General features: G+C 36.0%; 1 protein-coding gene across 1 annotated transcript in view; it reads left to right on the top strand.

Moving 5' to 3' along the window:
• Positions 1–22,265, top strand: part of DNAH10 (dynein axonemal heavy chain 10) — a 71,995-nt gene that overhangs the window by 17,634 nt on the left and 32,096 nt on the right. Inside the window, 23 exon segments of the mRNA XM_072415787.1 lie at positions 467–943; positions 2,939–3,097; positions 4,290–4,406; positions 5,043–5,145; positions 5,930–6,108; positions 7,713–7,924; positions 8,071–8,227; positions 8,602–8,835; positions 9,015–9,137; positions 10,047–10,280; positions 11,000–11,223; positions 12,761–13,030; positions 13,119–13,302; positions 13,717–13,851; positions 15,384–15,536; positions 16,833–17,021; positions 17,290–17,436; positions 18,447–18,638; positions 19,321–19,439; positions 19,809–19,967; positions 20,874–21,009; positions 21,100–21,222; positions 21,638–21,772. Of these exon segments, the coding sequence (XP_072271888.1) occupies positions 467–943; positions 2,939–3,097; positions 4,290–4,406; positions 5,043–5,145; positions 5,930–6,108; positions 7,713–7,924; positions 8,071–8,227; positions 8,602–8,835; positions 9,015–9,137; positions 10,047–10,280; positions 11,000–11,223; positions 12,761–13,030; positions 13,119–13,302; positions 13,717–13,851; positions 15,384–15,536; positions 16,833–17,021; positions 17,290–17,436; positions 18,447–18,638; positions 19,321–19,439; positions 19,809–19,967; positions 20,874–21,009; positions 21,100–21,222; positions 21,638–21,772 (4,161 nt within the window).

Raw genomic sequence — 22,265 nt, 5'->3', positions numbered from 1 at the left:
GAGAGCTCACAAGCTGAGAAGAAGCAGGAAGCAGCTGCAGACTGAGCAGTCGCACTTAAGTGACATGACAGTCCCAGGAGAAAATAAAAAAAATATGAAGGAATATTAGGACAGTGGTAGTGGATTAGAAACAGTCCCACCAGGGATGGCATTTCCCAGATTGCAGTTCACCGCCTAGACGATGGAGAGACCTGGGGGTGTGTTTAGAACTCATTTTTCATGTTTAAAGGTCAAAACAAGCTGAAAAAAAGTATTCAGATGATTATAACTTGGGCTTATGTTATCCATAAGCCAAAGTTGATTTTGTGAGTTTAGGTACGCTTTAAATATTTCAAAATTTCTACTCTACAGTGTGGGGGGATCAACACATTTTTTCTTTTATACTTGTTCAGCTTTGCTTTTCCTAATAATAGATTTACATAAGTACATTAAACTATTTCCTAACATTATCATATTCTGATTTCAGAATTTTGTACGCTGGATGCATGGAACATGCATTCTCTGCCCGCCTCAAAAAGCAGAAGAGGATGAACCTATTGTCTACAGTTTTTACAGTGAAATATATCAGATTCCCCAAATCATAGAACAAGCAGTGTTGATCAGTCAGAACATGCACAAGTTGCTCACTTCCCTCACCAAATACCTAAATCGATGGAAGAGATATCGGCCTCTGTGGAAGTTGGATAAAGCCATTGTGCTGGAGAAGTTTGCTGCCAAAAAGCCCTTGTGTGTCACCTACGATGAAAAATTACAGTTTTACAGTAGAGTAGCTTTAGAGGTTACCCAGCAGCCTTTAACTAAAGATGAGCAATGTATTAGGCTGTATCTGGGACCTCTAGCATACACAGTGCAGGAAAATGCAAGGGCATGGGTAAATTCACTTGGTCATCTGCTGAATGAGTCTGCACGCGAGGAACTCTACAGCCTCAGAGATTAGCTGGAGGTATTAAGTTTTGACCTTATAAAAAAGAGTACTATATGATATACAGACCTTCCATTCAGGACCAGGTTATATTTGATTAAGGAAATGTGTTTGGAAAGGAATGCAAAGTCAGCCTTTGCTAAGTGACTAAAAATGCTATATATCTCGATTTATCTGTTTTCAGTGCTTTTATTTTTATTATTATTATTATTAATATTAATAATAATAATAATAATAATAATAAACAGTATTTATATAGCACCAAAATATTACACAGCGCTGTACATTAATTAGGGGTTTTAGATGACATCTACAGAAAGTAACACAGGAGGATGAGAGGAACCTGCCCAAAAGAGCTTACAATCTAGGAGGTGGGAGAACTGGCACATAATAGGAGGGGAGATATGTAGTGGTGGGAAGTATGGAGAGTTTAGTAGATAGAAGAAGATGGGTGAGCAAGTTTAAAAAGATGGTTTTTGAGTGTTTTTTTAATGGGCAGAAAGTAGGAACATGCTGAATAGGACGAGGAAGTCTATTCCAGAGTTTCTGGGCAGTCTGGGCTAGAAAAGTCATGGAGACATGCTTGTCTACATTAAAGCTTTACTTAAAGGCCTTGGGTGTAAACAGGCATTTTTCGATATCTTTATAAAAAGCACTCAGATACTGATTCTCAAAAATAGTGTATGGGGCTCTAGAATTTTGCATTTAAATATATTAACCAATTAATCTGCTGTTGGAGCAAATATAAGAAGATACAAACATGTAAATCATTTATGTGGCACAAACATCAAAGACTAAATAAAATCAGGATCATGCGGTAAAATGTGTAGTTTAAAAAAACAAGGTAATACCTCCAGAATGGAGTATAACAGAGCAGATCTGTTGTTGTTTCCATTATAAGGGATTTAGTAGTTCCTATGGAACCATCTTTGTGTATGGTACCACTACGCTCAGATGATGTTCTGCTTTAGCCTAAATTACATAATTCTTTAATTGAGCTTTAGCTCATTTTCATTTCATGGCTAATATTGCTATGCTTTTTTATCCTATTTTTTTATTGTAAAAAAAAAAACATATTAGCTGTCATGTCAGAGTTGTATAATTTACTCCTTGTACATGCTCTTATCATCTCCTGTCTGGACTACTGTAACATCCTTCTTGCTGGTATTCCACTAACCCCACTCTCTCCTCTACAATCTATCATGAATGCTGCAGCCAGACTCATCCATCCTTCCCTCCGCTCCTCTTCCACTGCATCTCTTTGTAGTTCTCTCAATTGGCTTCCATTTCACCTTAGAATCAAATTTAAGCTCCTGTGCTTTGCCTTCAAATCCCTACACAGTTATTGTCCCACTTACATTTCTGACTTGGTGAAAAAATACTCCCCCTGCCGCTCTCTCCGCTCCTCCAATGACCTACTAATGACTTCCTTACTCATAACCTCATCACATGCGCGGATACAAGACTTCTCTAGAGCTGCCCCGACTCTCTGGAATGGTCTTCCTCGTCCTATTCGGCTTGCTCCTACTTTCTGCTCATTTAAAAGAGCGCTCAAAACCCGTTTTTACAAACTTGCCTACCCGTCTTCTTCTGTCTTTTGAAACCACCACTACTTCCCACCACTACATATCTCCCATCCTATTGTGTGTGAAATTCCCCCACCTACTAGATTGTAAGCTCTTCGGGGCAGGGTTCTCTCCTCCTGTATCACTGTCTGTATTAGTCTGTCATTTGCAATCCCTATTTAATGTACAGCTCTGCGTAATATGTTGGCACTATATAAATCCTGTTTATTAATAATATTAATAATAATTATAATAATAAATTTAAATTGTGTTTTGTTTTTTTAGTGCTAATCTTGAACAAGATTCTAAAATGTCTAAATTACAAAATGTTAAAGAAAGAAATCAGGGTGATTCAGATGACATTTTCATGAGAATTTTCTAATTGAAATATTGATGTTTCCAACTTCTTTTAATTTCCTATTAAAATTTTGATTTTGTTTTTGCATTGTAGAAGCTGTCAATGAATCTAAAGCAAACACCAGACACACTTGAAGATCTTAAGTTTGTCCTTGCCACAATTGCAGATATAAGAGATATGTCCTTAGTGGCAGAAATGCGATATCGAGACATCCAGGAGAGATATCGCACCCTAGCCATGTATAATATTGAGGTGAGTGAAGTCTACAGCAATTATCAACATGTCCAGTATGGCACATTTTGAAATGTTTGAAGACAGATGTAATTATTTCACAAAAAGTGTCCATGTTTCCACCCACCCAAGTACAACCTATCCTAAATGCTTATTGCCATTCTAAACACTTACCTTTTCCTCCTCCTAACCTTAACACCTAACCAGTCCCACACAACTTTCCCAAGGATTCACACATTTGACAGGTAAATCCAAATAGAAGAAGAGATCAATTTTGGATGAAAGCTGAGCAAATCTTGTGTGAAAACATTTACAAAAAACTTTAAAAGTACATTATTATATTGTTATTTATTGCACAGACCTTAAATGTGGTGCCTGCCTGGTAATTCTTTACAACACACTTCCTGCTCTTTCTACACTCACTTTTTCCATTGTATTATTCCATATTTAATGGGCATTGTGTTAAGACAGCCCATTTGTTTAAACTTTCTGCCTAATGCACCCAAATAAGGTGCATATGCTATTTTTGTAATACAACACATCACATTTTATGTTAGTGCTTTACCCTAAGTTAACCTTGTGTTACACACATTAGCAAGATGCGTTTGGTGTTTTGAAAACATGCATTTTTAAGTGTTTTTGCAATGTACATGTCAATGCATTCATTACCACAGGACAACAATCTGTTTTTGGTTTTTTTTTTGCTGGGTAATGGGCTTTTATTTGAGTGGCCTCAGTTGTTCTCCAGTTGATAGAGGCCACCCTATGTAATCGAGATTTCCTTCATTTCTCCTTTCACTCCTTGTTTCCAGGACAGGGAATGATGTGAAGTTTCTCAAAATAGGAACATGCGTAAAAACAAAATTTGACCCTTTTCCACAGAACAAAACACACTTTGAATGAGAAAGCTCTCAGTTTTACTCCTGCAGCTCTTGAAAGTTTTGCAAGAATTATATATTAATTTGCAAGCTGTTATCTCCAAATGGAGCACTTCTGTTCTGACATGCTGAAGAACATATTGATTTTGTTAGCATAATTTATTTAAGTTGTCTTTTCTGTTTTCCTATTCCTGTAATTACTTTTTAATATTTATAGGAATGATATTGAGTTTTCATTCAGCATTGTTGCAGAATGTGGAATACATGGTATATAGTATATATGTAGAGTTTACAAAATCTTTATGTATATCATTTGTTGTTATACTTTTCTTTAGTTTGATGAAGAAGAGAAAATTTTGGCAGAGAAAATAACACAAATGTGGGAAGATTTATTCCAGGAATCCAAGCAAGTGGATCGCAGCCTTGGAAGAGTGAAAAAGACATTTACTCAGGTGTGTGCCAGTACTTCAATACTGCATACTGTTTTGATGGATGTAGTGTATAATGAATACAAATGTACATTATAAGGCCTCATTCACACCACAGTACAACACGCTTGAATGTATTTCTGTGTGAGAGCGCAATTTAACGAGCGACCCATTCATTTTAAGTCCCTTTTCTTTTTGTATTTTTATTTTTTAACAACAGCATTTACATCTTTGTGTTGTTCTTCTCTTCACTGTTTGTAGGCTACAAATTAAATGGTCATTCTAAGTTTGTTGCTGTGCATATACAGTGAGTTGCTGATGATGTATTTTACAATGCATATTGTGGTGTAGACAAACCCCTAGTCTTGATACATTCTCAGACACCATAAAAAGACCAAGTGAATCATCAAGTATGCCTTTTTTGTGTGTGTTTTTTTTTTTTTTCATTTGAGTCTGAGATTATACCCATAGTTATCCTAATCATGTATAACTTTACTTACTGTTAATTAACTCACTACTTTCAATGAAAATCTGCCAAAAGCATCCACTACTATCACTACTGATAGTTAAGGATCCACTCCCCCATCGTCATAATCACACCGCTTTATCAAAAACACTGTCCTCCTGAACCGTATCCACACATTTTTTTCTATTTATTAGATCACAAAAGATCAAATTGGGGAGTACAAAAAGGAATTGTCACAGTTTGCAGAACTATTCCGCACAGAAGGTCCTGGAGCTGTGGGGGATGACCTTGACAAAGGTATAACACATTTACCAGAATATTACTTTAATACTCTAGACCGGTGGTAGGCATTGTTATATTTTACTTTGGCACTTTGCAACATTTACCTAATGAAGTTAGGCTGAATCAGTCTATTAATGAAAACTTTTGGTTTGGTTAAAATCTCAATACATTTCTAAAGGGATACAGTACTTTTAGGATCCCAGATCCTCTATACTAATATATGAATGACATGGAACCAGGAACTAGTGCTCACAGAAGAACTTTTGCAGCCATGTTAACATCAGGAGCTCAGATGCTCAATTACAGTATTGTCACTCAAAATAGTTGTTAGCAAATATTTCAAATGACTGTTTTACAAGTGGGTGTTGTTAAAACACATTGCTGGGCTACTGCTGAGTATTTTGCTCTGCCCTATAACTATCTGTGGGGAAAGGACAAGAAAGGAGAGAAGAGGAAGTGCAGGGATGGGGAATACGCACTGTGGAACTATTACAGCCCTTTGTTAGCAGCCATCGTTTAGTAATTTGGCATTGCAGGATTACTACGCAAAAAAGATTGGGGCACATAGGCTGACTCTAGATTTCCAACCTGAGGTTTTCACAATGCATAGCCTTCAGGCACATAAATCTAGTACCTGTACAAAACTTAAGGGTGTACCTCTCAACCAGGGTCACCAAGACCTGGAAGATGATGAGATCCCAAGCCACTCCACCCAAACCAATAAAGTTGTTTTTGGTAGATGTTAACGTAGTAAAACCATAAAAAAATGTTAAACCCCTCATGCTTCCTTTATTTACAGGACTGCAGATCCTTGTTGCATATGAAAAAGAGCTGGTTAAATATGAAAAGAACCGCCAGGAGTTGGCTAATGCTGAAAAACTTTTTGATCTTCCTATTACTATGTATCCTGAACTTTTACAAGTGCAAAAAGAAATGAAAGGTTTGCGGCAGATATTTGACATTTATAGTGCACAAAAGGTAAGCCAAAACAAATTTCTTGCTAATTCTAATTTTGTAATAAATGTCTATAAAAACGTTTATACTGACTTTTACTATTCCCACTAAACTAATAGTAGGAGCATTGTGGCAACACTAAGTCATGAATGCTGCTTTATTGAATAATTAAATTATACAAATGCTGTGATATCTAGCAGCTGTGTTCAGTAATATTCTGTTTAAAATGTACTATTTATGTGCACAAGCCTTGAAGATTACATTAGCTTTTCTGTTAATCCATTTTTTACACAAGGACATGACCTTTCTTGTGTGATATTACTTGTAATATAAATTTTACATTACAAACTCCTGTTGGTGCTGAACATTGTAGATAGTATGGGTTTAATGTTCATGACCTAATAATTCCAGGTAAACTAATTTTATTTTGAAACAAGGACACATAGGGCTCTTTTTATAAATGATTTGCCTGTCAATTTGCTCTAGATTCGTTCATAATTTTTATTTATTCAGATAGCATTTGTTATTCTGACAGCTGTGCACTTTTGAGGTTGACCACTAGGTGACAGAACGAGTAATTGTTTTAAGGGGAAATAAAATGGGATGTGTAGAGAGATTCGACCAGCTGTCAGCGAATTTCAGACGAATTGACAGGAATAATTTATAAATGGAGTCCATATAAAAATATTTCCCTTTCTCTTCCTTTACTGCTCTCCAAAAATAATTGCTCACCAGCTGACAAAGTTATGCAGTCATATAGTGACCCAAAACTGCAGACAACCATTAAAAACCTGCAAGTATTTGCAGTTCTGGTAATTGGAGATCACCAGACCTGCTGCATTTCACTACTGCAATACCATTTGACTATGGATAATTTTGCATCCTCTTGTTTTATTGATCAAGGATTTTCTATATGAGATCATCATTAGTTTTAGTATATTCATTAAAGTCCTAAACTGCAAGTTTAAATCAATAAAGAAAAACACTATAAAAGGAAAGCCAACTTTTACAATAAAGTAACATTTATAGAAAGATTGGAGCAAAGGAATGACACAAATAACTACATATATCTTTCAGATGACTCAAACAGCCTGGTTGTTATAAATAACAGATCCAGGTTATCATCCTTGATGACTGTAAATAAGCTCAGGTATTTCTCCTTTATTATGTGCATATATGGGATATATACTGTATCAAGAACACAACTGCTCCTCTCATCCTTTTCTGCTGTGTCTTCTTAGGGAGATCATGTTCAGGAACTTTAGGGTTACCATTGGGCGGACACAGATCTGCTGCAAATATAAACTGCATGTCAACTAAAGGTACCATGGGGTGGATATGCATCTGCCACTGTGTGCCCTGGAAGTTATTGTGCTGCATAGAGTATGACTCTGCCACAGTGGTAGATAGTATCGGAAACCCTGTTGTAGGGAATAAGGAGGTTAGTCTGTTAAGTATAAGGAAGCCTCAGTCCATCTACAAATATTCGAATAGTTTATTAATTGCTTCAATAAAGTCTGTATATATAAAGGATTTTGTTTTTGTGAACCAACATTGTTTTTCATATTTTTTTTTAAATAATGTTTTAGATTTATATTGTTCACTGCATTATCTGCTATCTCTTTTAGCTTGCCAAAGAGGAATGGTCCCAGACTTTATGGGCAAATTTAAATATTCAGATTCTTCAAGATGGCATTGATGGATTCCTCAAGACTTTCAGAAAGCTTTCTAAAGATATCCGTAGTCTGCCTGTGGCTTTTTACCTAGAATCTAAGATGAAGGAGTTTAAAGACTCTCTACCCTTGCTTCTTGATCTAAAAAATGAAGCACTGAGAGACAGGTTTGTTCTATAATTGATGTATCAGAATACTATTTTAATTTTTAATAATGAACATTTCCGTGTATAGTACACATTACTAAATAGAAAAATTGTTTTCATTTCATTACATCAGTACACATAGTTCAGATAAAACTTTTATTTTCTAGACACTGGAAGGAGCTGATGACCAAAACTGGGACAAATTTTGACATGAATCCTGACACTTTCACCTTGGAAAACATGTTTGCTATGGAGCTGCACAAGTATGTTGATGTCATCAGTGATATTGTAGCATCAGCTGTTAAAGAACTCAGCATTGAAAAGGTAAGGCCTTTATTTTTAAAAACTTCCACATTTTTTGTAATGATTTAAAAAAATCATCAAATGTTCATGTTCAAAAAAATCAAAAAATGTTCTGACCTCGTCAAGCCCCTTTATACTGGAGTAGTCAAGCACCTATGAGGCTGCCACTGCTTAGACACTGTTTCTTTGGTTGCCTTTGGAAACGCATTGCTTTACAGTGGTTTTTAAAAATTAAACTGCACCATGCAACATAGTTTTCACTGCAACCTATTCAAGTAGCCATTTAAAGTTCGTTCAATAAATATAAGTCTTGTAATTCTTACTACCTGTTATAGGAGTATAAAAATATTGGTCAGCAATTCACTTACCTAGATTTGTTTTTATGTTTTGATCAGGGTGTAAAGGAAATTGTAGACACTTGGGAAAATATGAAATTTACTGTACAGAGGTATATTAAAGGCACTCAAGACCGTGGCAACATTCTAGGATCTGTTGATGACATTCTGCAAATTCTTGATGACAATGCTATGAACTTGCAAAGCATCTCAGGCAGTCGCTTTGTTGGTCCCTTCTTAAACACTGTACAGATCTGGGAAAAAACACTCTCACTCATTGGAGAAGTCATTGCGGTAAGTAATATATTTTAGGTATGTTTTGGGCTTTATTCAGTACCCATTTTACTATCTAGTCATTATGAAATGCAGCATATTATTGCTTTTGCATACTTGCACCTTGATATTTATATATGTTTCATGCTGTCAAATGCACCATTACATCTATGCAGTAGTGCTGTGTCTTTTTTTAACAGGTTTGGATGGTTGTACAACGGAAATGGATGTATTTAGAGAGCATATTTATTGGAGGAGATATTAGATCACAGTTGCCAGAAGAGGCAAAAAAGTTTGACAATATTGACAAAATATTCAAGAGAGTGAGTAGTCCTAATACTCTGTAATGTAAATAACTATGACCCCTAAACCATTCTTGCTTCCCCTAAACAAAGAAAAAAGAAACAATACATTATTGCTACAAAAATGGTACAATAAGGCTGAACACTTATCAATACCTAAATGAACAAATTGAAACTGAACTGCATCTTTTGCTTTCCTGTACAGGTCTACTCTTTTCATTTATTGTATTTTAGTTTTTTCAATCATGGATGCTTAGCAATATTTTTGGACATTACCTAGGCAGCCTAAATGTATTATTATTATTAATATTATTATTACACAGCGTTGACATATTAGGCAGCACTTTACAAAGTCCATAGTGATGTCACTAGCTGTCCCTAAGGGGCTCACAATCTAATGTCCCTACCATAGTCATATGTCTTAAATACAGTCTAGGGCCAATTTTACTTGAAGCAAGTTAACCTAACTGTGTGTTTTTGGAATGTGGGAGGAAAACAAAGTACTCAGAGAAAACCCAAGCATACACAGTGAGAACCTGCAAACACCGTGCAGATAATGCCTTGGCCTAGATTTGAAGATGGACCAAGCTCACTGCTTGCATGATGGCTGATGGCTCTTAAGAGGAGTTTTGAGGCAGGGCACATTGATGTTATAGGAAGCTGTTTACAGCACCCCACTGCCCCCTCTTTCCCCCAACCAGCCATGATCTTCCAACATTGCATAGAAAAGGACTGACCCATAGTGATGTCCTGACCCAGTGATGGTTGGATTTGAAATAAATGAAATCAGAAAAAATGTACCGTAGTTAATATTTTATTGTCATATTAATGGGGGGGGGGGGGAATAAACCAAGTAAGACAAAATATACTTCATCTTTAAATCATGGAAATCGAATCAAATAAAATTAATGACTGATTTATTATTTACAGATAATGTCAGAAACTGTGAAAGACCCAGTTATAAAGCGATGCTGCCAGGCAACAAATCGATTGTTTGACTTACAAAACCTGAGTGAGGACCTTGAGAAATGTCAGAAGAGTTTGAATGATTACTTGGACTCTAAGAGAAATGCATTCCCTCGATTTTTTTTCATTTCGGATGATGAGCTTCTCAGCATTCTTGGCAGCAGTGACCCCACCTGCGTACAAGAACATATTATCAAGGTGAACAGTATTGGTTTTAAGACAAAATTATGTCCCATACCCTAAACATTTCCATTACAAAGTTGCAGAAACTATTGAATGTGTGTCAATCTGTTCTTTAGGGAACTAATTTAGGAGCACCATAATTCCAGAAATCACCCAATTCTCTCTGCAATTTGGGGCATTTGCTCTCCAAGCTAAATTTACCAGCATCAGAAAAAAAATAGCTTGTGGAGGCCAATGCAACCAGTAGAGAGTAGTTTGTCTGTTTAATATTGTAATTGTCTGATACAATTATAGAAAAATTATAATTCATTTAAAACATGAAAAAAAGTTTTACAAATAATTAAATATAATTCAACCATGTGCCAAATAAAACCTTAATGTATTCCTAAAAAATATATAGGTATGCAAACTAGTCATAGAGCTATTGTTATGTTAACTGAAACCTATAGACTCTTTGACCTAAGCATCTATGCTTTGATAGCTCTTTAATAACAAAAAAGCCTGTACAATGGTTTGCAAAATAGATTTTTTAACTTTTTTCGAGTTATCCAAAATATGGCACTGGCAGTTTGAGAAGTTACAGTACAACAATCGGAAGTTTATACCATTATGTAAAGGCCCTACTGGTGTTGATACTGTTGCCTATTCCTTTTGGTTTGCCACATTTATTTTAATGGTATGATGTAGAATATTATGATTAACTGGCTTACTAAAAACAATCTCCTTGGTTGCAGATGTATGATAACATTGCATCTCTGAAGTTTCAAAATGGAGACAGCGGTGAAATGATGGCGACAGGCATGATCTCAGCTGAAGGAGAAGTGATGGCATTCCGCCAGGCCATAGCAGCTGAAGGTCGTGTGGAGGATTGGATGACTGCTGTATTGCAGGAAATGAGGAGAACTAACAGACTCATTACAAAGGAAGCTATATTTAGATACTGTGAGAATAAGAGCAGGTACTTTAAAAACCCTGTCATATCATTTTTTAACTACATGGGCTGTGATGTGTATGGATGAACCTGTCATTTAATATGTTAAAATATATGTAAGCAAGCCATAAAAATGTACATTTTATTCTTTCTATTTCTCTCATTAGGCCTTTTTTATTAAAGCTCTCCAAGGCTGGAGAGCATACACTTTTGTCAGTGAAGCCAGGTAATCCAGCAAACCTGGAATGGATTTCTTCAAAGTAATTTGCTTTTTGCTAGCAAATGTTTTGAATCCTGGATCAGATCCATTCCATTTGAAAAAAACAATGCGGATAGCAATGCAAATATTTGCTGTTTATACATACCCAGAGCTCTGTAGGGATTTTGAGAGTTCATCAGTCAGCTACATTCTGGAAATATCACTGGAGATATTGCACATAGCAACAAATCAGATTTCTTGTTCCATCTTTTGTTGCATCTAAGCAAGCTAAATACAGACTGTTGCTACAGGTAGTCTTATTTTGCTGTTGACATAATTATGCTTTTTTCAAACTGTGATCAGTGTCATTTCGTGCTTTTAGTACACATCATATAATCATGAATTTCAAATACTTTGTGAGATTAGTTTGGTCTGTAAAATTTAACACGGTTGTGCACTTCCCTGCATCTGTAAATTGTTAAGCGTAAAAAGTGAAACTCTTCAACCCGAGGCACACTCGGGAATACTGCCAGGGAGATTAGTAAATGTTTTCAATTCTGGACCAGGTCCATTCCAGGTTTGCTGGATCACCTAGCATCACTTATGAAAGTGTATCCTCTCCAGCCTTGGAGAGCATTAATAATTCAGGCCCATAGTCTTTGAAAAATACTGGTCATTATGAAAATACAGTATTGCTTTGATCGCAGTGTTTATAGTAAGCCCATTATTGACATTATTGTGATTAGACCAATGCTAAAGATAAAGAAACAGTCAACCAATGCACGATATTTTTTGTAAATCCACATCTCCTTTCCTGAAGTCCCACTCTGCACTACTGAAGTCCGGCTACTAATGCCTATTGTCCAGCACATGTACAGGCCTTTAGATTAGCTGTGCTGTTACCATGACTATAGTGAAACAGTTTACTACACCTTTTGTGCCCAAGTCCCACTGTGTAGCAGTATTTCATGTCTTCGTATCCCAATGCTAACTACACTTGCATTCCACATTTTCCTCCCCCAAGGCCTTTCATCCATTGGTTTTCCATATCATCTGCCTCCAAGGTCCGCTGTGGACTGATATTCTATGTCTGTTAAGGTCCATTGTATGGTACAGTTCCACAACTTCTGTCCTCAGAGCCCACTGTGTACCAGTATTTAATAGCTTCTGTAGAAATGTGTAAAAAATGTTAGGGAATCATTTGACTGCACTACATTCATATACAGAATATAAGCAAGTATGCTGTTTATATTCCAAACCCGTTATGGAAATAGGAATTGATGGGGAGCTGCACAACAGCAACCAGCAATATGTTAGTGTCAGACCCTAAACAATAATCTGCTTTTGTATTATATTGATTTGCAGGGTTGACTGGATGCTTTCGTACCAGGGCATGGTTGTCTTAGCTGGTAATCAGGTGTGGTGGACATGGGAAGTGGAGGATGTCTTCCGAAAAGTGAAGAAAGGAGATAAACAAGCACTAAAAAACTATGCAAAGAAAATGCACCAACAGATTGATGAGCTGGTTACCCGTATAACCACACCACTAAGCAAAAATGACCGGAAGAAGTACAACACTGTTCTCATCATTGATGTACATGCCAGAGACATTGTTGATATATTTGTCAGAGACAGGTGAAAAAAAAAGTCAAATTGTTGTTTCAATAGTGTTAGTATTATTGTTTAAAATTTAAAATAATCCTATAAAATATTTTTTTACCAGTATTATGGATGCTCGGGAATTTGAATGGGAAAGTCAGCTGAGGTTTTACTGGGACAAGGAACCTGATGAACTGAATGTCCGACAGTGCACTGGAACCTTTGCTTATGGCTATGAATACATGGGACTTAATGGAAGACTAGTCATCACCCCACTTACTGACCGGATTTATCTTACCCTTACTCAGGTACTCTACAATAAACTTCTGATAGCTTGTGAGCTATATTGTTATGTTGTAGATGTATCAGAGTAATTAACATAATTACATATTATGATTTTGTACATAAGTGCATTTTTAAGCCTATTATACATGATCTATATAAGTACATCAGCAACATGTCTAAATTAAATAGAATCTAATAACTAAAAGCGTCTGAATAGACTACATTGCCCCCTGGAAACCAGATAGCTGCTTCTTGGCAATTTCTACTGTATGAGCAGGTATTATGAGACATACATCCTATTCTTTCACATTGTGCATTGTGTGTGTGCAGATTATAAAAAAAAATATAACTACTGCAAACTAGGTATTTACAACAAAATGATATAACAATGAAACCCCATGGCATTTAATATACCCCTATTGTCTTCCTTTTTCTAGGCATTGTCCATGTACTTAGGTGGGGCACCTGCTGGACCAGCTGGAACTGGTAAAACAGAGACAACCAAAGATCTGGCTAAAGCTCTGGGATTGCTGTGTGTGGTTACAAATTGTGGAGAAGGCATGGACTACAAGGTAAAGCTCACACTTTCCTAATGTCTGATGTCTTGTGAAGTTATACTTTTGTATTATACCAAGCATAGAGGACAAACATGTACTGCATATACTCAATCTGAAAATAAACATAGGTACCTACTTTTACCTGAAAACAACAAAATACCTTGATTTTATTATTATTAATTTTATTAATATTATTACTAATAATAAAATTATAAAACTGTATTTATATAGCACCAACATATTTTACAGCGCTGTACATTAAATAGGGGTTGCAAATGACGGACAGGTACAGACAGTGACACAGGAAGAGCAGAGGACCCTGTCCTGAAGACCTTACAATCTAAGAGGTGGGGGTGGGAAATTTGAGTATGAACTTATTGCATGAAATCCAGCCATCACTGCTAACATTCAAAATGGTAATCAATAGAATTAAACCTTTGTGCATTATCATTGGCCACTAGTAAATGACACTGGGTCCTCATGTAATGTTTGGTACATATAGCTTTCCTGACAGCTCTGATCTGTCAAACCAGAAACAAATGCAGTTCCAAGACATGCCACTAGGTGTCACCTTAGTATGAACCAATATTCTTTTTAAACCTCCTGAGCGGTTCATTTCTGTCTGGATTTATGTCTAAAGGCGGTACATTGTTTTTCATGAAAATTTATTTTACAGTATAATATAATAGTATGAGTATAAAAAAGTTTGAAACCCAATGAAAAACAATGTACTGCTTTTACATATATAAAATCCACTGTATTGCATTCAATACACTTATTTTGTTTTGAATGCAATACAAATAGATTTTAGTTTCCCGCCCCGCCCCGAGCTGAACGTCCGCACACCGACGTCACCGGGAACTCCAAGTGACTCATCGGGTGCAAATAATGCCGGCCAGAGGAAGAAAGAAGACGCAAAGGACAATGGAGGAGGCCGGCGAATCAGGTAAGCGCTTTATTTACTATTGTTTTCCATAGGTTTACCTACCCCAAGTGTGACTTCAGGTTACCGCTTTCAGCATATTTTTTCAACCCCGAGTCACACTCGGTGTTACCGCTGGGGAGGTTAATGGCATTTTTAAGGCAAAAAAAAAATGTGGTTTATACTTAAGTCTATAGAGTATACAAATGTACACCTGGCAGACTTTATGTGTTGTGTAGTGATGTATCATGCAAGGGTAGTATTTGACAAATTATTACAATACAGCCAATGCATGTATTTCAGTCTTTAGTACTATGAATGTGCTGTAGTTGTATAATTATCAATTTTTTATTGCTTAGCAGAAGGTGCATGAAGTTTCTAAAAATGTCTCTTTTTAAGACATATCACTTACCAACCACTTGGAAGGCTAAAAGCATCACATTGCGCTTCATTCAAGTACAGTTTTTCTATCAGCCCACTAACTGTCAATATTTTGTAACTGATAATACATTTCCCTTACAAATATTTTATAATACAACAACTTTTATCTACAGACTGTCAGTGTCTTGGTAACATTATGTACTGTACTTAGATCTGCCTTCATGTAACTGTATTCTCTTTCTAGGCTGTTGGTAAAATTTTCTCTGGCCTAGCACAGTGTGGTGCTTGGGGCTGCTTTGATGAATTCAACCGAATTGATGCTTCAGTGCTGTCAGTCATTTCTTCCCAGATACAGACTATACGAAATGCCCTAATACATCACCTAAAGAAATTTCAAGTAAGCGTCCCCTTGTGTGTTTCCCTGAGTGAAATATTGCATTGTGCCTAAAATACATGTAATAGCATTTTTTTATTTTTGTTTTGGAGAGAGTATGCAGTTTGTGTCCCTTCTGGGGAGGTTCAGCTTAATAATATGTCCTGGTGACCAATGTCACTAAGACAGAAAGTAAGGGGAAATCCAACATTTTGAGTTGTCATCAGAGCAGTGGGTAAAAGAAAATTCTCCAGTGGCCCCTCCCTGTTCCAGGGACAGGGTTCCATGGCTGGCCAGATCTGGTAGTAATTAATATTTGTAAAGTAACTAACAGATACCATAAGGGCCCTATTTATAAAACAAGGAATCAAAGATTCCTTGAAACATCTATTCGTGGTAATCTTCCAGGTCCATGTGTTTAGGTGGCAGTAATTTATTCCCACCAGGGAATGTATGAAGGTTCAGTCAGATTCTTTGTTTCATAAATAGAGCCCTAAGTATTTTGTTTTTGGGTTAACAGGATTCATAATTTTGTTTCTTGTTTTTTTTGGGATGTAGCCAATACAAGAAGTGTTTGTTAATTTTCTCTAAGGCTATGTACAATGATTGTCGCACGGAATCTGACATGTGTACAGTAGTCATAGATCCATAACTCATTTATGGGGAATGACTATTGCACAAGCCAGAGAAGAGCACAGCGGGGTGCCTCATAGAACAGAATGGGCACTGTGTGTACAGCGCTCATTTGTTCATCTGTCACTTTCTCTCTAGAAACAATTATTATTGTTTTTATTATTTATTATTTAACAGGAATTATATAGCACCAACATATGATGCAGCACTGTACATTAAATAGGGGTTGCAAATGACAGACAGATACAGACAGTGACACAAGAGAAGGAGAGGACCCTGCCCCGAAGAGCTTACAATCTAGCACAATCATGAAATATCATTCCAGCAACAAATATCCTACTTCTTTACGCAGCCTAAATAATTAACATACACAAAGTGGAAAAAATACTATAAACACTGAATTTGTTTTACCTTTATAGCTGAGATATCAATGCTGTTTTTGTGAGGATCAATCCAGCTTTCCTTAATTGGTGATTGTGGTGCTAGTCACACCTCTATTCTGGGAGTTATCAAGCTCCCAGCAGTCCATGTTACCTTTTTCATGTACTCAAGTATGGTTAAGTATGTCATATAAACATAACATGAATAACTTGTTTTACAAATGTACTTCCCTATTGCACTCAATTTACTCTGTGGGTTAAAAAACTTTTTAACGTTTTAAATATTTTTTAAATTTTTAATTTTTAGTTTGAAGGTCAAGAAATTGCCATGGATTCGCGAATGGGCATCTTCATTACAATGAATCCTGGATATGCTGGTCGCACAGAGCTACCAGAGTCAGTTAAGGCTCTTTTTAGGCCGGTGGTCGTTATTGTACCAGACCTTCAGCAAATCTGTGAAATCATGCTCTTTTCAGAGGGTTTTCTTATGGCCAAGGTAAGTGAGCATCACAATTAATATTATGTAGCCACTCTTACACTCCCTACCGAGTTTAGTAGGTATACTTCATAATACGTAAATATGAAGAAATACAGTGTAAAAGATGCATTTTTATTATACACAATACTTATTCAAATGTGAATACAGGTCATTTTTTTCTTTTTTTTTCTTTATTTCCTTTGCAACTGTAATGTTTCTTTATAACTTATATTACATGTAATTAAAAAAAAGAGAGAAGTTGTAACATTATTTTAACCTCATTTAGAACTTGGCGAAAAAGATGACTGTCTTGTATAAACTTGCACGAGAACAACTCTCAAAGCAACATCATTATGATTTTGGGCTTCGTGCACTGAAATCTGTCCTGGTGATGGCTGGGGAGCTGAAGAGAGGCTCACCTGACTTGAATGAGGTGAGTATATTGGACTATGTCTTGTTGGTTGTAACCACACTGTAAAGTGCATTTAACTAAGGTTTTTGGTATTTAATATTTTATACGCCTATAGGGGAAATATAAATGAGAAAACTTTATAGGGTTTATAGGGGCAAATGGGGATTTCTGCTCAACTGCACAACAATATCCCAATGGTATGAGTACTAATGATTCCATGATTCCAACAATTAGGAAACTCATACCTGTCGGTAGATAAGACAAATTAAAAATATTAAGCCCAATTTCTGCTATTACCGTCTTTTTTATACCTTCACACATTGCACTCAAGCAGCATAGTATGTAGACAAGAGAAAATACATTGTTTTGAATAAGACATGTTCACACACCATTGTGTTTTAGCTTTAAATTCTGCACTTTGAATATTATTATTAATACTAAACAGTATTTATACAGCGTCTACATATTATGCAGCTCGGTACATTAAAAAGAGGTTGCAAGTGACAGACAGATGCAAACAATGAATATGTGTCCACCCACATTTTTATGATTCAAGAAAGTTAAAGAAAATACAAAGCAACCTGGCATAAGCATAGATAAGTCAGTGGGAGTTCACCCAATACACAGTTAAGAAGATTTAAGATTGCCGTGGGTGCTGTACAAAAGCGCAACTTGTAAATGCGTGTTGTAGTGCCATTCTCAAAGATGTTACACACATTTAAACAACACAGCTCTAGGCATGTGCAGTACACCAAAATATACATGACCTATTACTATGCTGGGAAAAAATTGTGCATGTCTAGTATTATGTCAGTTCATTTCAGAATGGGTTGCTTTAATGCAATTCCCTTTAACATGTTACTATATAAATGTTAACATGCATGATTTAAAGCAACCCACAAGAAAGGACACGTGCGAACCTGAAAGGTGCTGATCCCTGGAGTCTTTATTACCAGTTCAAAATAATCAGTTGAATTATATGTACTCAGTAATATTTTTTTTTCCATTGCTTTTACTGTTTGTTATTTTAGGATGTTGTTCTAATGAGGGCCTTGAGAGATATGAATCTACCCAAGTTTGTATTTGAAGATGTCCCTCTTTTCCTTGGTTTGATCTCTGATTTGTTCCCTGGATTGGACTGTCCCCGTGTTCGCTACCCCAACTTTAATGATGCAGTGGAAGAAGCTCTGAACGACAACAATTATGTTTTACTTCCTGTTCAGGTCAGTACCCTAATCAATAGACTGTTAATATAAATGTAAGAGGTCAGAATAGTTTGATCATAAAATGTTTTTACAGCTTGCTGATTTGGCTTAGAACATCCCTATATCGATGGTCCCCAAACAAGAGTAAAAAAAACTCTTGTGGCATCGTTGGTCAGTAGGACTAAAAATGCTGCTACATTAATGGTTAGTAGTAATAAATGTTTCTCTTCCAGTAATGAGTATGAGTGATAAATCCCCCAGTGTCAGTTGTGGGTAGGGGTAAAAATGCCCCTGTATTAGTGCTCAGTAGGAGTAAAAAATCCCTGCATTAGTTAATAGTGGTCAGTGCTAGTAAAATGAGAATGGGAGTAATAAATGCCCATTTCATTACCCATTGGGAAATGGTGAAATGGTGCCCTGTTTCATTTGTTAGTGGACACTTACCTTGTAGGCTTCATGTTCCATTATTCTGCTTGTAGTGATATCACAGGCAGGACTATGTAGGCACAGTAAACAAAATGTGGCAGCTCCTGGTAGAAATGTTTTGTCATGTCAATTGGGACAATGTTATTGCAAGTCCATTATATACTATTGGTTTAGTTTAAATCAAGTACTTTATTATGCTTTTTATCTATGTGAATATATCATTTTATTTGCTTACTAATCTGGTAAAATGTTACATGTTTGCAATCATTTATAGGTGGATAAAGTTGTTCAGATGTATGAGACAATGTTAACTCGTCACACTACTATGGTAGTTGGACCCACAGGAGGTGGAAAATCTGTTGTAATTAACACTTTGTGTCTAGCACAGACTAAGTGAGTACTGTTTACAGAAACACTTTATGCATTTAAATTGTGTATGTATATATGAAAACAATGTTACACTGTAACTTACAACATTACAAACCCTCCATAACAGCTGTGAAAACTGTCTGTGCTAAATCCACTTGCCTATTTTTACTATTTATTTTTGCTACTGACTGACCTTAGTCAGTGCTGCCATATAAACTCATTGATCAGGACATTCCTGTACACAACATGCATACAAAAACATTATATATTCAGACTTTATTTTTGTTTTTGGAGAAGATACATTGTACAAATTTCTCATGTCAGGTTACATGTCATGTAAGGGTAAAAAGGCATCTCAAATTTCAACTGATAAAACAACATTACCCCTAACAGGCTTGGACTCACAACAAAGTTGTATACGCTGAATCCTAAAGCCATGTCTGTCATTGAGCTTTATGGTATCCTGGACCCCACCACAAGAGACTGGACAGATGGTGTGCTTTCTAACATCTTCAGGGAAATCAACAAGCCCACTGACAAAAAAGAGAGAAGGTAACGGATGCTTTTTCTGATTTCTTTATTTATGGTGTACTTCATTTAGCCAAAACAATAAAGCCACTGACAGGTGAATTGAATAACATTGACTTTCTTGTTACAGTGGCACCTGTCAAGGCATAGGATATATTAGGCAGCTAGTGATCAGTCAGTTCTTTAAAGTGAAGCAGGGAAAATTAGTAGGCATAAGGATCCATGAAACTTTACATGGGCCCAGATAACTGGATAAGAGGAAAGGTGGGCTGCCTTGGCTGATCCCACACAATTTACTGAAAGCCTAATATGGCCATGAGAGAATTATGTCAAAACACACATTCCATATGAGCTTGCTGTTTATGGGGCAGTGTACTAGCAGACCAGTCAATGTCCATGTTGATCACTGTCCACCACCGAAGCACCTTTAATGGGAATAAAAGCAGTCAGAAATGTAACATGGAGCAATGGAAGAAGGTAGCTTGCTCTGATGAATCACATTTTTCAGATGATGTGGATGGCTGGGTGAATTTGCTGTTAATGACTTGGTGGCAGATACCACAGGACACCTTGGAAGGTCTTTTGGAATACATGCCTTATCAGATTGGAACTGTTATAGTTTCACAAGGACCTACACAATTCAAGCCAGATGGTTTTAATGTAGGTTTGTAATGATCAGTGGATATTTGCATCACACTTGAGGGTTACCAATCATGCTCCAATAATATTGAAGATTCATATTGGATCCATTTGATTTTTATTGCTGATATCTCTGTTCTGAAACAATAAATCTATAAATTTCAGCAAATATTGTCAATAATACTAGCAAACACTGGCACAGGCAGGTGAATGTGCCTGGAATAGTGCATTTTTATAAATAAATGCAAGCAAAGTATTGTCTACCATAAAGCCATATTTTGTTTTATATAGGTATATTTTGTTTGATGGAGACGTGGATGCACTGTGGGTGGAAAACATGAATTCAGTGATGGATGACAACAAGTTGTTGACCTTGGCAAACGGAGAGAGAATTAGACTTCAACCACACTGTGCTTTATTGTTTGAGGTCTGAGCTATTTTCATCCTAATATTGATTTTCATTATCCATAGTGGAGGAAATACTAATACATGATAACTAATTGGGTTGTTTCTGTAGGTTGGGGATTTACAGTATGCATCCCCTGCAACAGTGTCCCGCTGTGGAATGGTCTTTGTTGATCCTAAAAACCTTAAATACAGACCCTACTGGCAGAAGTGGGTCAATACCAGGCAAAACAAGGTAAAGAAAGGATGATCATTTTGGTTGATAATTTGATTAATGATACAATTAATTTTCTAAATACAGATACTGATGACTTAATACATTTTCTTATAGGGAACAAAAATAAAAAAAACAATGTGAAGGTGTGAAATACCTACGCACACCTCCTCTGTTACAGCATACTGATTGACAACATTACCATGATTTCATTGAAGTTGGACTTTTTTCTTTTGCAAAAAGAAAACAATTGTCAGTTTTTGTGATTAAGCTCTATTGTGTTGTCCTTTAATAACAGTATTTTGATAATTTGTGGAATTCATATTGATCTGTTTTTTATGAGAATAATTATTAATATTTAAATATGATTTTTTTTCATTTAAAGATTTAAACATTTTAAAGTATTTACAAACATTTTCTTCTTTTCTGTTTTTAGCAAGAACAGATTGAATTAAACCGTTTGTTTGAGAAATATGTTCCCCATTGCCTTGAAATGATTGTTGAAGGAATAATGGATGGGAAACAAGGAGAAAAATTAAAAACAATTGTTCCTCAGACAGATCTAAATATGGTAATTATTAATGTCGCTTTTACCACTTTATTCTTGAACTCCTCAATCTCATATCTAGTCAATAATGGTGGCCATGTAAAGTTTTCATTTTTGGCAGGAATGGTATTTAGACAAATATATGGGCCTGTTGGTCCTCCTTTAATGAGCGATATAAAGAACACTTATGAATTAACAGTAATCACATAATTTGATTATATTTAGGTCTTAAGCTGCTCATACTCACTAATCCGAATATTTAAAACTCACCTTTAAAAATTCTTTGTTCGTCTAGTGTGTGATCCCCTTTAGTAACCCTACAGCATAAATGTGAAGCTTATCACTGTTCATGACCATTGAATAATCAGTAAATAGAAATAATTGGGGATATAAATTTTGACAAATAAAAAGTTACCGTATTTACGTCTCATTTACAGTTATATAAATTATTATTAGCTAGATTATTAGCTATTAGCTTATGGATCCCATCAAATAAATTTATGCTGTGTCCAAGGTG

Source organism: Pyxicephalus adspersus, chromosome 6 (assembly GCF_032062135.1).
Source record: "Pyxicephalus adspersus chromosome 6, UCB_Pads_2.0, whole genome shotgun sequence".
Taxonomy (NCBI): domain Eukaryota; kingdom Metazoa; phylum Chordata; class Amphibia; order Anura; family Pyxicephalidae; genus Pyxicephalus; species Pyxicephalus adspersus.
This window is presented reverse-complemented; position numbering and strand designations above follow the sequence as displayed.